The 14,437-nt window shown below is 47.9% G+C and overlaps 1 protein-coding gene across 1 annotated transcript; it reads right to left on the reverse strand.

The window, feature by feature from the left end:
* Positions 1-896: 896 nt before the first annotated feature.
* Positions 897-12,920, reverse strand: SNX32 (sorting nexin 32). The gene is made up of 13 exons (XM_021685052.1): positions 12,885-12,920; positions 5,155-5,259; positions 4,662-4,772; positions 4,395-4,516; positions 4,085-4,208; positions 3,817-3,921; positions 3,518-3,623; positions 3,258-3,333; positions 2,958-2,997; positions 2,100-2,186; positions 1,822-1,981; positions 1,657-1,742; positions 897-1,324 (listed from the first exon to the last, which is right to left on the reverse strand). Exons 1-13 carry the CDS (start codon positions 12,918-12,920, stop codon positions 1,271-1,273), a joined length of 1,212 nt encoding a protein of 403 aa, XP_021540727.1. The 3' UTR covers positions 897-1,270.
* Positions 12,921-14,437: the final 1,517 nt, after the last annotated feature.

A 14,437-nucleotide genomic window follows, 5' to 3' on the forward strand; every position in this document is an offset into this window, starting at 1 on the left:
CTAATGGGATGTTTGTTTCAGGGTTGGGGCCCAGGGGACCTTGCAGGGGAAGGTATGCTGAGGTAATGAACAGCATGCCTTCTCTATACCCAGCTTCCATCCACCCCCTTAATTTGGCCCCAGCGACTGGCTGAGCCTCCTCTGACAGTGGTCACTCATAGGTGGTACCACAGTTGGGCCCAAACTGACCGCTGGGGAGTTAGCTGAACTGGGGTGTGTGTCCTGCCAGCTGCAAGAGCCCTTTGGTCAGAAGGGGCTTTGTGCCTGAACTCTTTCTCCTGTAGCCTCTTACTCGGGTGGGCAGCTGGGCAGTGAGGCCTATTCTCCAACCCCATGCTCAGGCCTGCCTAGTGTGGGTTGTGAGATTGCAAGTTACAAAGCGCTTCTTGAGCTGTTCTGTCTTCTCTCTGGTTTTTCTCTGCCTTCTTTCATGGATGGCTGACTCATCTATGAGGGCCGGGTCCAGTGGCTGCTGTGAGTCAGAAGCCAGTGAGCCTTTGGCCTTCTGCAGATGTGACTGGAGTCCAGGGTGGGGCCAAGCCAGGTGGAGCCCAGGACTTCAGACCCAAGTGTCTTGGGTCCCACCTCCCTGTGTTTAACCAAGAGGGTATTGGCTAGCATTGCTGCAGGCTCTCTCCAATCTGTACTTCGGGTTTTTGCCTGCCTGGGAGGTAAAGGTATCCTAGAAATCACACCCTAAGGGTGTGAATGCAGGGTTTATTACACACCAACCTGAACTGTGGGGGGAAAAAGCCTGTTAAAGGTGGTTCCTTAGTTCTTCAGAGCTTGCCAGTATCTCTAAGTTGGAAGCAGGAAGGGTAGTTATTTTTGACACTGCAGGGGGTGGTGCACAGGGCCTGGTGTCCATCATGCCCGGTAAAGGTGTACCTGGTGGGCTCTGGAGCTGTGGGAAGTAAGGACAGGCAGGCCTCCTGGCTACAAAAAGCAGGCTTTTTATTTGTGAACAGGCTGGGGACAAAACGAGCTTTGGCAGGGTCGGGAGGCGCAGAGGGTTGGGGGCAGCCTCTCAGACTCCAGGAGAGGTGGGAGGTCCAGGCTCCTGGCCTCCCCTAGGCTGGGGTTCTTACCTGTGGCCCAAGTATGGTACCCATGTTGCCCTAGCTTTCTCTTGCAGGACCTGGCACTTTTGGGTGGGAGTGGGGCTTGGGCTTGCCCTGGGAGATCACGGGGCATGGCTAGTGGCTGCTGTGGTTGGGAGGTGGTATCTTGGGGTGGGAAATCTGGGGGACTCTTGTAGGCTCTGGCTGCACTAAGGCTCCCCCTTGAGGGCGACAAGGGTGTTCCGGAGAAGCAGGGTGCTGGCCTGCAGAGGAGAGAGATCTTGATGTCCACCACCCACTGCCAGCCTGCTGCCTGATAAAATGTGCTGTTCTTTCCACACCTATTAACTCCTGCCCTCCTCCCTCTTGCATTCCTGTCCTTAGCAATAATAGCTGCCATTTATTGAGGGCTTAGTGATGAGAAGGGAAGAGTCCTGGTCCAAGATGGAACATGACCGTGGTCAATGGGGGCTGCTCAGGGCTGCCAGACCACCTTCCCCCAACACTTGTTTGCCAGTACTTGGTAAGAACCTAGAGGTCTGGGAGTGGATGGCAGGAAGGCAGCAAGAGGGCGCAGTGAGGGTGGAGGGCTCACCTTGGCATGTTTGAGCTCCAGCTCTGCCAACTCTATGAGGTTCTTGCGGAAGGAGGAGACACGGCGGGACTTGAAATCCATGAGCTCTGGAGGGGAGGGAGGAGAAATGGGGGCCCGGCAGGGTAGGCAGCCCAGTGGCAGGGTCTCTGGGGCCATGGGGCTTACCCTGCTTGGCTGAGTCAGAGAGGCGTTCGAAGCGTTGGCAGCACTGTTGCTGGTGGCTCTCAGCAGTCCGAACCTCCCGGTTCCTAGTGCGTGCCTTGTCCAGGGCCTTATTGGCATTCTCATAGTCAGCCAGTGCTCGAAGCCGCCGGTACAGCAGGTCCTGGGGCCAGCAGGGGTGCGGGATCACTGTTGCCCATTGCCTCATCGGCCTGCCCTCCCCTGTTACTCCAGTCCTGCTGTCCTCCAGCCCTGAAGTTTGTTCTGGGGCCATAGCTCACCTTGGCTGCCTGTGAGTCTCGCATGTAGTATCTCAGCATGTCTGACAGCTTGAGGTCCTCATCAGACGCCACTCGGCCCTCCAGCTTCTGAATCAGGAAATTTGGAGGCTGGGGAGGGAGCTTGCAGAGGAGCTGCTAAGGGCTGGCGTGTTGCTGCTCATCTCAATATCCAACAGTCACTTGATAACCACTCTAGGTCAAACCCTGATGTTCAGGGGAGCAGGCCAAGGAAAACTTGACAGAGGAGTGGCATCTGACCTGGATCTTGGGGGTTGACTAGGAATCAGACAACAGCCAAAGGCCCTGCAGGTGTGCAAGCCTCGTATGTGTTCAGGGAACCGTGAGGTCGGTGGGAGCATTTGGGTGGCAGTGGCTGGATTCCGAAAGACCTAAAATGTAAGCTAAGGACTTTGGGCTTTGTGTTTTGGGTAGTTTCTGGGAGGGGCAGGGTCACTGAAGGTCCTTGAGAAGAGAGGTAGTCCAGCAGACATTTTAGAAAGATTGGCACACTGCAGTGACTCTTGGAGAAGAGTTCAGGAAGTGTGTGTCTGGGGCAGGATGTTGGCAATGTGGTGCAGCCTGCCAGAGGCACGTGGCACATCCTTGTAAATGGCTTGCCAGGCCTGGCTCCCACCCCTGCCCGCATCACTGCACACACACACTTGGCTGGATCCCTGTCCCCCCTCCATCTCATTTCACTAGGGTTTAACTGAGGGTGAGTCCAGGGTATCAACTGGGCCCAAGTTATCACCAAACGTTCCAAAATGATCCTGGAGCTTTCTCCTCTTTCAGGAGATATTTTTTCCCTGCAAAGGATCATTGATTGGGTGCCCTTCCAATACAGAAGGCAGGACTCACCCTTAGTCGTTCAAAGAGTTCTGCCAATTTGAGGAAACTCCTAGGAGGCAGTGGGGGAGAGTTAGGGCAAGGGTCTTGAGAGGGTGTTGCTTAAAGCCTCCCTGCCCTTAGCGCTGCTGTCCCTAATGCCCTGCAGTGGGGAAATCTCCCTCTGCTCTTTACCAAATCCCAGCAGGAACTTCACCTCCCACCTACAGCTGATGGTACATTTCCACAGTGACTCCTCATGGGCAGACACAGTATTACAGGCATAGAGAGAGGTGGGGGGCAGGGGCAGGAGGGGTGAGAGGGAGTCCTCACGTCTTTAGCTGGTTGACTTCCTGTGTTCCCAGACTATTCAGTGCAGCAGAGAGAGGGATATAATCATCTGCCAGGCCTGTTGGGGAACAGCCCTTCATCAGACCCCCTTGGTCTGCACATCAAGCCCCACCCCCGGTGTTTGTGTCATGGAGAGACACAGGGCATTTCTTGCTCTCCTCTCCCCACAGGGAGTAGGAATGCTGAGTAGGAATGCCGGGGAGAAGGGGCAGGGAACCCAGGGCCCCTTGGGCCCTGCGTACACTTGTGGGAGTGCATGACACGGTCTGCCCGCAGGCAGGCATCCCGGATGCGGGTGTGGTACTCCAGCAGGAAGGTCCTCTCATGCTCGAAGAAGTCATCCACCTCCTAAGGGAGCCAGACAGGAGCCACTTAAACTGAGTCAGCAGGGACATGGCGGCCATGGACACGCAGGGGCAGCACAATTTCCCTCTAGGCCATGCCCCACCAGTGGTTTCCCTCCCACAGCCACCCTGGGCCTCAATGTTTGCTGTGGACTTGAGGCCCTGGGTTGAATCCACAGAGGGGTCCCAGGGGTCACCTTTAGCCCTGACATGCTGGTGATAAGGGCTTCATCTGCAGACTTCACAATATTCCTCAGAAATCCTCCAAGAAGCTCCTTCCTGTTCTTTCCTCGGACACTCAGCTGAAGCACACAGGGGGAGAGTATGGTGTTGGGGTGGGCACTCGCACCTCCCACCCCAGGCTCATGTCACTCTTGGAGCTGATGAGACGGAGGCTTGAGCCCGCCTAGCGCCCTGCCCCCTACCCCCAAGGGTGACCCAAGGGTGTGCTCTGGCCCAGCTCACATCCTGGCCATATTCCAAAAAGACAAAGAAGTTGTGGTCTCGACGCAGGGTAGGGTGGGCCGCCAGGCGCTGCAGAAAGACCTCATGCATTGCAACTGTCTTCTTAAAGATAGCCAGGTACTCCCTGCAGAAAATGGCAGGCAGCTCATGGGCCCTCCTTGGCTCTGATTATCCTGCCCCCTTCCCCTCAGAAGCCCTGAGGTCAGAGGTCAGGGTCTCTAACTAACCATAGGTGATGAAATCCTGGGACTTTCAGGACGGGGGTGGGCTTGGAGCTTCATCATAGACAAGGAAAGGAAGTAGCACTCACGCTTCCAGCTCCTGCTTCATTTTGGCAAACTCTTCCCGCGTGATGGAGCTGTCACCCTCACCCAACTTCTGCAGCTTTTCCCTTGAAGCCTCAAAGTCTGGCCTTGGAGGGGCTGGGGGGATCTGCTCAAAGGAGGGACAGAGCTGGCAGGCCTCTCGTTGCTGAGAAGGCCATCACCCACACCCAGAAGTGTCGCCCAGCCTTCCATCCCCGCCCAAGCACCCAGGCCTGCCCCTCACAGCCCCAGCCCGCCCGGCCCTTCCTCACGATGAGGCCGGCGTACTCCTCATTTTCCACATAGGCGTCATGTAGCCAGATGAACTCCTCATGCTGTCGCACGACTGAGAACTCCGTCTGGACGAAGTGAGGGAGGCAGCTCTGGAAGTCGGGAAGCCTGTCTGAGGTATCTCTCCTCCCCTCCCAAATCCTGCACCCACCAAGCATCCTGGGCACCCACTTTGGGGCTTCCCCAGTCCCACATCCCAGGTGAGGCCCAAGGTGGGCCTTGGTGACTCAGGTGTCCATGATTTCTGTCAGGATGATGGACAGGGCATGGCTAGGACTCGGCCAACAATCAATGCTTGCTTTCTCGGAGAAGCAGGGGGCAGGAGTCAGGTTGAGGAGCAGGGCCCAAAGTCGATGTTGGCATCTGCTCCCCAAGCCCCAGGCAAGCGAGGCTGGGGGAAGCAGGCTCCTCAAGCTCCTGAAGCCTCCTGAGGCAGCCTCCTGAACTGCCCTCTCGTTCCCCTGGCAGCCTCACCTTGGTTTGAACGGTGAATTTCACCTTGTCCCGCTCGCTCACTGCATCAGAGATCTCCACCTGTAAGGAGCTGTCTCCCTGCAGGTCCACTGATACGGAGGAGGGCTGTTGGGGAGGGGAGGTCTCTGACATGACTGACCACAGCCCCTCACCGCATCCTCACTGCAGACTTCAGGTCCTCCTGCAAAGCCCATCTCAGCAGCATTGCTTCTTCAATGCCCTGGGGTCACCAGCTACCCCTAGAGGGATCCTGATAAGTCACTGCTCAGGGCTTTACAATTACTACAACACTTTCCCACACTTCCATCCTCAGAAGCAGGCCGACTTCTCCCCGCTTTATAGATATGGAAACTGAGACCACCAGAGAGGTGAGATAAGTTGTCCAAAATCACACAACTGCAAAATGGCGGGGCCAGATTTGAACCCAGTTTCTCAAATTCCAAACCCCAAGTACTTTCTCAGCTACCAGCTCACCTCTTCTCCAGCTGGTTACTTCAGGCACCCTTTCACTAGAGCCTAGAGTGAGCTAGATAAGAAGCTCTCACCCCTTTTGAGGGGTTCCTGAAACCATTCTATTCACCGTGTTTAGTGCCAAGAGGCATTGGCTTGTGGGCAAAGCACATGCGTTTCTCTAAGTGAAAAGATCCGTGAGGCACCAAACTACGAGTTCGTTCTTGCATTGAGCTTTTCAACACACGGTTATTGAACACCTACCCTGTCTATACCACTGTGCCAAGTGAAGGGAAGAAGCCACTGTACCTTCAAGCGTTGCTCACCAATATACAAACTGGCACCTGCCCATGGCTCACTTCCCCTCACTCTCTCTCACAGGCTTTGGCACACATTTGGCACAACTATGGACGACTATTCTGACTGCTATCACCACAGATGATTTTCACCTGGACTTAAAACTTCATGGTAGTGCAATTACACAGTATATACGCTCTTGTGTCCGTGGTCTTTAGTGAGACCCATCTATGTTGTTGAGTGCAGCAGGAATTCTCTTTCATTGCCATGTAGTATTCCATATGAATACATCATAGCTTATGTATCTATTCTACCGTTGGTAGTCATTTAGATTATTTCAAGATTGGCCTATTATAGATAAAGCTGCCGTGAACATTCTTGCATATGTCTTTTATAGGGTAGGCATGTGTTTGAATGCTTTCGTAGACACCGCCAGTTTTTCAAGGTGATTGTACAAATTTATACTCCTGCCAGTATTGTATGAAAATTCCAGTTGCACCACATCCTTGCCAATACTGGAATTGTTAGTCCTTTTTATCATAGCCATACTGGTGGGGGCATGGTCATTGAGCACTGTAGCTTTAACTTGTATTCCCTGGTGAGGAATGATGTTTAACACCATTTTATGTATCTATTGCCCACTTGGAGATCTTTTGTAAAGTGCCTATTCAAGTCTTTTGCTCCTCCCTTCCCCTCCCCTCCTCTTTTAAAAATCAGATTGTCTTTTTCTTATTATTTGTAGGGACTCTTTATATACCCTGGAGACAAGTCCTTTGTCAGTTATATCTGTTGCCAATATCTCCTACTCTTTGGGTTGCCTTTTCACTCTTTTAATGACCTACAACTTTACAAGCTCCAATATGTCAGTCTTGTCTTTTGTGATTAAGGATTTTTGTGTACTCCTGAAGAAAATTTTGCCTACGCCCAGGTCATGAAGATATTCTATTTTTTTTCTTCTAGAAATTAATAGTTTAAGCTTTTATATTTAGGTCTATGATCCACCTTCACTTCATTTTGTAAACAGTGTAAGGTATAGGTTATGACTCATTTTTGCCATATAATAGCCAGTTATTTGAGCACTATTTGTTTAAAAAAGACTATCTTTTGAGTATTGATTTGCTTTGGTGCACATCTTGGTAGAAAATAAATTGACTTCGTAAGTGTTAGCAATTCTGTACTATCTATCCTCTTCCACTGATCCATATGTCTGTATTTTTGATATATCACACTGTCTTGATTACTATAATTGACAAACTTGAAATCAGATAGAATTAACAACTTTGTTCTTTTTCAAAATCATTTTGGCTATTATAGATCTTTGCATTTCCATATAAATTATAGACTCAGCTTGTTAATTTACACCCAAAAAACTTGCTGGGATTTTGATTGAGATTAAATTGAATCTATACATCAATTTGGGAAGGATAGACATTCTTACAATTTTGAATCTTCCAATCCATCAACATGAAATATCTTTCCAATTATTTAGATCTTCTTTAATGTTTCTCAGTAATGTTTTGTAGTGTTCTCTGTAAAGGTTTTGCACATCTTTGTTAGATTTATTCCTAAATATTTTATGATTTTTTATTGTTGTTGCTATTTGAAATATTTTTAAAAATTTCATTCCCTAGTTATTTGTTGCTAGTATGTAGAAACACACAATTGATTTTTATATATTTACTTTGTGTCCAAGAACCTTGCTATATTTACTTACTGCTTTTTTTTTTTAAGATTTTATTTATTTATTTGAGAGAGAGAATGAGAGAGAGAGCACATGAGAGGGGGGAGGGTCAGAGGGACAAGCAGACTCTCTGTGGAGCAGGGAGCCCGATGCGGAACTCGATCCAGGGACTCCAGGATCATGACCTGAGCTGAAGGCAGTTGCTTAACCAACTGAGCCACCCAGGCACCCTTTACTTACTACTTTTAATAGTTTGTAGATTATTTTGGATTTCCTCCATATACAATCCTATAATATAAAATAATGACAGTTTTAGTTTTTCCTTTCCAACCTTTATACCTTTTACTTTTTCTTGCCTTATTGCACTTGCTAGAAACTCTAGCACAATGCAGAAGTGGTGACATGGTGAAAAAGGAAATCCTTGTCCCTGATCTCAGAGGGTGCATTCAAAATGTAATCCTGAAGATGATTAATTCTGAATCAGATTAATGAGACTCCCTTCTATGCCTAGTTTGGTAAGAGTGCTGATTTTTATCAATGTTTCCTCCCTTTATTGAGATATCAAGTGGGTTTTCCTGTTACTCTGTAATGTCCCAAATTTCATTGATTGATTTTTTTTTTAAGATTTTTTTATTTATTCCTCTGAGACACAGAGATACAGAGAGAGAGAGAGAGCATGAGCAGGGAGAGAGGCAGAGGGAGAGGGAGAAGCAGGCTCCTCGCTGAGCCAGAAGCCCGATGTGGGGCTCGATCCCAGGACCCTGGGATCATGACCCAAGCCAAAGGCAGACACTTAACCATCTGAGCCACCCAGGTGCCCCTGATTGATTTTCAAATACTGAACCACCCTGCATTCCTGGAATAAGGCCTTCATCATGAAGTATTATCTTTTTGTTTAGTTTTTATTTTTTTTAAAGGTTTTATTTATTTATTTACTTGAGAGAGTGAGAATGAGCATGCAAGCAAGTGATCAGGCAGTCGGGGGCAGAGGGAGAGGGACAAGCAGACTCTGCACTGAGTGTGGAGCCCAATGCAGGGCTCAATGCCACCACCCTGAGGTTATGACCTAAGCTGAAATCAGGAGTTGGATGCTTAACCAACTGACCTACCCAGGTGCCCTGAAGTATTATATTTTTATATATTGCTTATTCAACTTGATAATATTTTATTTGTGATTTTTCCATTTATGTTCACAAGAGAGATTAACCTGTGTTTTTTCCTTTCTTTTAATGTTTTTGATAGGATATTTTGTGGTAAAATATGCATATCACAAAATTTACCATTTTAACCATTTTAAAGTGTACAGTTTATTGATATTAAGTATATTCACAGTGTTGTGCAACCATCACCATCATCTACTTCCTCTTGACAGGTTTTTGTATCAAGGTTATATTGTCCTCTGAAAATAAGTTGGAACTGTGCCTTCTATTTCTGTTTTTGGAATAACTTATATGAGAATGGTATTAGTTTTCCTTTAATGCTTCAAAGAATTCATATGTGAAATTATATTGCTTAGGTATTTTTGGAAAAGTTTTTAATTATAGATTTACTTCCTATAATAGACATAGGACTATTGAGATTTTCTACTTCTTATTTCAGGTTTGGTAAGTTGCATTTTTCAAGTAGTTTGTCCATTTTGTTTAAATTCTCTCATTTGTTGGCGTAAGCTTGTTATTAAATTCTTTTATTTTTATTTATTTATTAATATTTTATTTATTTATTTGAGAGAGAGAGAGAGAGAGAAAGCATGAGCGGGGGCAGGGGCAGAGGCTAACGGAGAAGCAGAATCCCCACTAAGCAGGGAGCCGAATGTGGGGCTCGATGCCAGCACACCGGGATCATGACCTGAGCCAAAGGCAGTGCCCCTCTTATTATCTTTTTTTTTTTAAGATTTTATTTATTTATTTGAGAGAGAGAGAGAGAGAGCATGAGGGGGGGAGGGTCAGAGGGAGAAGCAGACCCCCGCTAAGCAGGGAGCCCGATGCGGAACTCGATCCCGGGACTCCAGGATCATGACCCGAGCCGAAGGCAGTCGCTTAACCAACTGAGCCACCCAGGCCCCCTCTCTTAATATCTCTTTAATGACTGAAACATCTCTATCAATGTGCACTTTATCATTCCTGATATTGGTAATTAATATTTTCTCCCTTCCTCCCTCTCAGTCTCCCTCTTGCTCTCTCTTTCTCTCTTTTATCAGTCTTGCTAGATGCTTATCAATTTTTTAGTATTTTCAAAAAACTATTTTGGGCATTCTTGAATTCCTATATTTGTATATTTACCTTCTATTAATTGATTTCTGCTCTTTATTATTTCCTTCCTTTTACTTTCTTGGGGTTTCAATTGTTCTTCTTTTTCTAGTTTCTTGATATTGAAATGTAGATCACTGGGGCCCCTGGGTGGCTCAGTTGGTTAAGCATCTGCCTTCAGCTCAGGTCATGATCCTGGGGTCCTGGGATCGAGTCCCACATTGGCTCCTTGCTCAGCGGGGAGCCTGCTTCCCCCTGCTTGTGCTCTCTCTCTGATAAATAAACAAATAAAGTCTTTAAAAAACAAAACAAAAAAGAAATGTAGATCATTGACTTTTTTCAACCCTTCTTTTTTTCTGAAATATGCATTTGGAGGTGTAAGTTTCCCCCTGGCTACTTCTTTAGCTGCATCTCCAGTTTTGATATATCATATTTTCAAAATCATTTCTTTAAAATTTTTTCTAATTTTCATTTAATTTCTTCTTTGACCTATGAATTACTTAGAAGCATGTTGCTTTCTTTCCAAATATTTTGGAATCTAGTTATCTTTTTGTTTTGATTCCCTGCTAATTCTAATGGGACAGAGATCTCATTCTATGATTTCAATGTTTCAAAACTTGTTGATACTTGCATTATAGCCCAACATATAATGTATTTTGGTAAATATTTCAAGTGGCACTTGAAAAGAATGTGTTACCTGCAGTTGTTGGGTACAGAGCTCTAATTAAACCAATTAGATCAAGTTGATTAATCATGGTATTTTATTTATTTATTTGACAGAGAGAGAGAGCACAAGTAGGCAGAGTGGTAGGCAGAGGGAGAGAGAGAAGCAGGCTCCCCACTGAGCAAGGAGCCCGATATGGGTCTCAATCCCAGGACCCTGGGATCATGACCTGAGCCGAAGGCAGACGCTTAACCGAAAGAGCCACCCAGGCATCCCTAATCATGGTATTTTAAATCTTCAAAATCCTTACTTGATTTGGGGGCAGGGGGCTTGTTGAGAGAGTGTGTTAAACCTCTAATTGTGAGTTTGTCTATTTCTCCTTTTAATTCTGTAATCTTTTACTTTGCATATTTTGAAATGATGCTATTCGTTGCATATAAATTTAGGACTGTTTTATCTTCCTGTTGAATTGACTCTTTAATCATTATAAAATGTCCCTCTTTATTTCTAGTAATACTTCTTGTCTTACAGTCTACTTTGTCTGAAATTAATGTAGCTATGCCATCATTCTTTTGGTTAGCATTCTTTTTGTGTCCTTACAGTTAAAACATGTCTCTTAAAAAAAAAAAAAAGGATTTATTTATTTATTTATTCTAGAGAGAGTATATGTGTGTGTGTATGTGTGTGTGTGTGAGAGAGAGAGAGAGAGAGAGAGTGAGAGGCGGGCGTGGTGCAAGGGAGAGGAGAGAGAATCTCAACAGACTCCCTGCTGAGCCCCTAAAGTATGTGTCATTTGACAGAATATAGTTGTCTTTAAAAATCCAATCTGAGGGGTGCCTGGGTGGCTCAGTTGGTTAGGTGTCAGAATCTTGGTCTCAGCTCAGGTCTTGATCTGGGGTTGTGAGTTCAAGCGCCATGTTGGGTTCCATGCTGGGCATGAAGCCTACTTAAAAAAAAATCCAATCTGAAAAAAAAATCCAGTCTCAATTTTTTTTTAAGTAACCTTACACTCAAGGTGGGGCTCAAAGTCTCAACCCTGAGATCAAGAGTTGCATGTTCTACCAACTGAGCCAGCCAGGCACCCCCTGAATATGTTTTTAATTGGAGGGTTTGGTCTATTCATAATTACTGTAATTACTGACATAAGCTATAAACCTACCATCTTGCTTTTTGTTTTTTTTTCTTTTTCTCATCTGTTTTTTTGTTGCTTTATTCTTTTTCCCTTGCCTTCTGTTAGATTAGTCAAGTATTTTTATATTATTTCATTTTCTCTTCTATTATATTTTTATTTACATCTTCATTTAGTATTCTTTTCATTTCTTCCTATTTAAAGGAGAATCTTGGAGAAGGCGATGCTTACTCTAGAGGACAGGCTCTAATACTGGACTTTGAGAGAGTCTGGCACCTACAAAGTTTGGGAATGGACCCATCAGTTTGATAGCCCAGTATACATCCCATATGATAACAGTAACAACAACAACAAAATAGCTAACACATACTTGAGCTTCCTATATGCCAGGTACTGACCTAAGCATTTTACATATATTAACTGATTTAGCCATGAATATGAACATAAGCATTGAAACAGATATTTTCTGCTCTATACTTTGTGTCTCTCAGCCCCTCTCAACTCTCCAAACTCCTCACTTGGCTTCTCTGACATCCCCAGGCAGCCTTCCCCTTTGTCCAACTGCAACCCCCCCAACACACACAATCTGGCTCATTGGTACAAGGGGCCCCTAACTCTCCTGTCTCCCTCCTGCTACCTTAGTATCTCTGCTCTAACCTGTACTGTTTGGTAACTGCTTGAGAGAGATGGAACTTCAAGGATGGACCACAGCTACTCCATCCTTGTCCTCAGCCACAGCCCACTATGCACATGCCTCCAATGCTCAAAAGTGTGCACCTCTGTGAGCCCAATGATGCTCAATAACTATTTGTTGAATGAAATCAAGAGGAAAGAGTGAAGAATTAGTGATCTTATGATTATATGAACACAGGTACACAAATGAAGCCATTAGTGCTGAACTGGATTCCTCCCTCCTTGGCAAAGGAGAAGGTACTCCATCCTCTTCTCAATCCCTAACATCCCTCCTTCCTCTTCTTCCCCATTAGGCCAGAATCGTGAGTTGGTCCTGGGGAGGGGAGGAGTGGCAGTGACAGGTCCCTTTCCATCTGTCAGGGCAAAGGTAAACCCTGCCTCCTTTGGCATCCTCATCAAGCCCCATGCAGGTGCCACAGAGGCGCCCCACCCCCTTACCCCTTTGCTCAGGTCTCTCTAGCTCACGCGTGCGCGCGAACACACGCACACACGCCTCACTCCCTGATTGGGCATCACTGGGTATCATGGAGTGAGGTGAAGGTTGGGAGGGGGTTTGCATCCTTTCTTTACCTTGCTCTCCTTCCCAGCCTCTTGACGCCCCTCCATCACCCTTCTTCTTGGCCGCAGCACACAAGTATTCCGCGGCGGGCCCCTGCCCGCGCGCTCCCGCAGCTTCGTCCCCGGTAACTCGCCCGAGGCACGCGACCCTACCGGCTGACGGAGACACTCTCCCCTCCCTGCTAGGAGTCACCTGGAATCAGGCGTGGATCCCACCCGTTCCTTCGCAGCTGCGCCTTTTGATTGGGTACCAGGTTCACCATGAGCGACACCATTGGCTGCAACGCCTGTCGTTCCTTTGCTTGGCCCCAGCTTTTAAGGGGAAGCGCGTAACCCAGGGCCGGGAACGGGCGACAGCATGGGGGCTGGGGTCGGGGGTTCTGGGGTTACTGAGGTCTCGAGCCACGTCAGCCCCTGCCCCCAGGCTGGCAGTCTGTCGCCTGCCGCAACTCCGGGCCGTGCCTTCCAACCGCCTCGCGCGGTCTGCGCGTGCGCACTAGCCAGGTCGCGCGCCCTCCAGGCGGTGGGCGAGGCGGCGGGCCAGTGGGCAGGGTGGGAGGGTAGGGTGGGGTGGGTTGGGGGAATGGGGAGGAGGGGTGGGATGGTGGACCAGGGATAAGGGTGAGGGTCAGTGTCTGTGGAGAAAGGGGTTCCGTTAGAATTTTCGCTCTGGGGCATGAGGGATCTGCGGGGTAAGGCGTACAGAGCCGTGAGGAGGCGCCGTAAGGCCCGCGGCCAGGGCGCCCGAGTCCAGGCCCGGGTCCACGGGTGGTCGCACCTGGACCCGGGGAGCAGAGGGGCACAGATGCTGCGAGAAAAATTGTGGGTGCCCTGGAACGGGCTCATTGTGATCGGGAAGAGAATGGAGCTCCTGGGTAGAAATACACAAAAGCCTAGGATGTGCGACCCAAAGCTTGACTCTGAGTACTGGGGACGAGAAGATGTGGAAAAAATGGTCTTGAAAGCGAAGTCAGGCCAAAGTCAGGAAAGGATGGATGTGAAGCTACTGCACAGTGTAGCAAGTGCATTATGGGCTTCAGCAGGTTTGGGGAAAAACAGCCCAAAGGAGATGGGGGGAAAGCAAGAAATTAGAGGCAAAATAGGCGCTGAATCCGAGAGTGCAGGGACTACAGCAGGGTCTAGGAGGGGGTCTGGTTTTAAAGAGAGGTTGAAATTTACTGGGGTGGGGACCAAAGGAGAGGACTTGAGATCCAGACCACATACACGAGGGCAGAATGAGGAGGAGCTGAGGTCAAGTGGAGAGAAGCTGAGTGGAGAGAAGCTGAGGTCAAGTGGATTGAAGTTGAGGTCAAGTGGAGAGCAGCTGAGTGGAGAGAAGCTGAGATCAAGTGGAGAAAAGCTGAGGTCAAGTGGAGAGAAGCTGACATCAAGTGGTGAGAAGCTGAGTCTGAGTGAAGAGAACCTGAGGTCAAGTGGAGAGAAGGGGGGATCCAGGGGAGAGAAGCTGAGAAGTAGTGGAGAGGATTTGAGATCCACTGGAGATAAATTGCAGTCAAGTGCAGAGAAGCTAGAGGGTTCAGGAATGGAGAGCATAACTGAAGAGA

Source organism: Neomonachus schauinslandi, chromosome 11 (genome assembly GCF_002201575.2).
Source record: "Neomonachus schauinslandi chromosome 11, ASM220157v2, whole genome shotgun sequence".
NCBI lineage: Eukaryota > Metazoa > Chordata > Mammalia > Carnivora > Phocidae > Neomonachus > Neomonachus schauinslandi.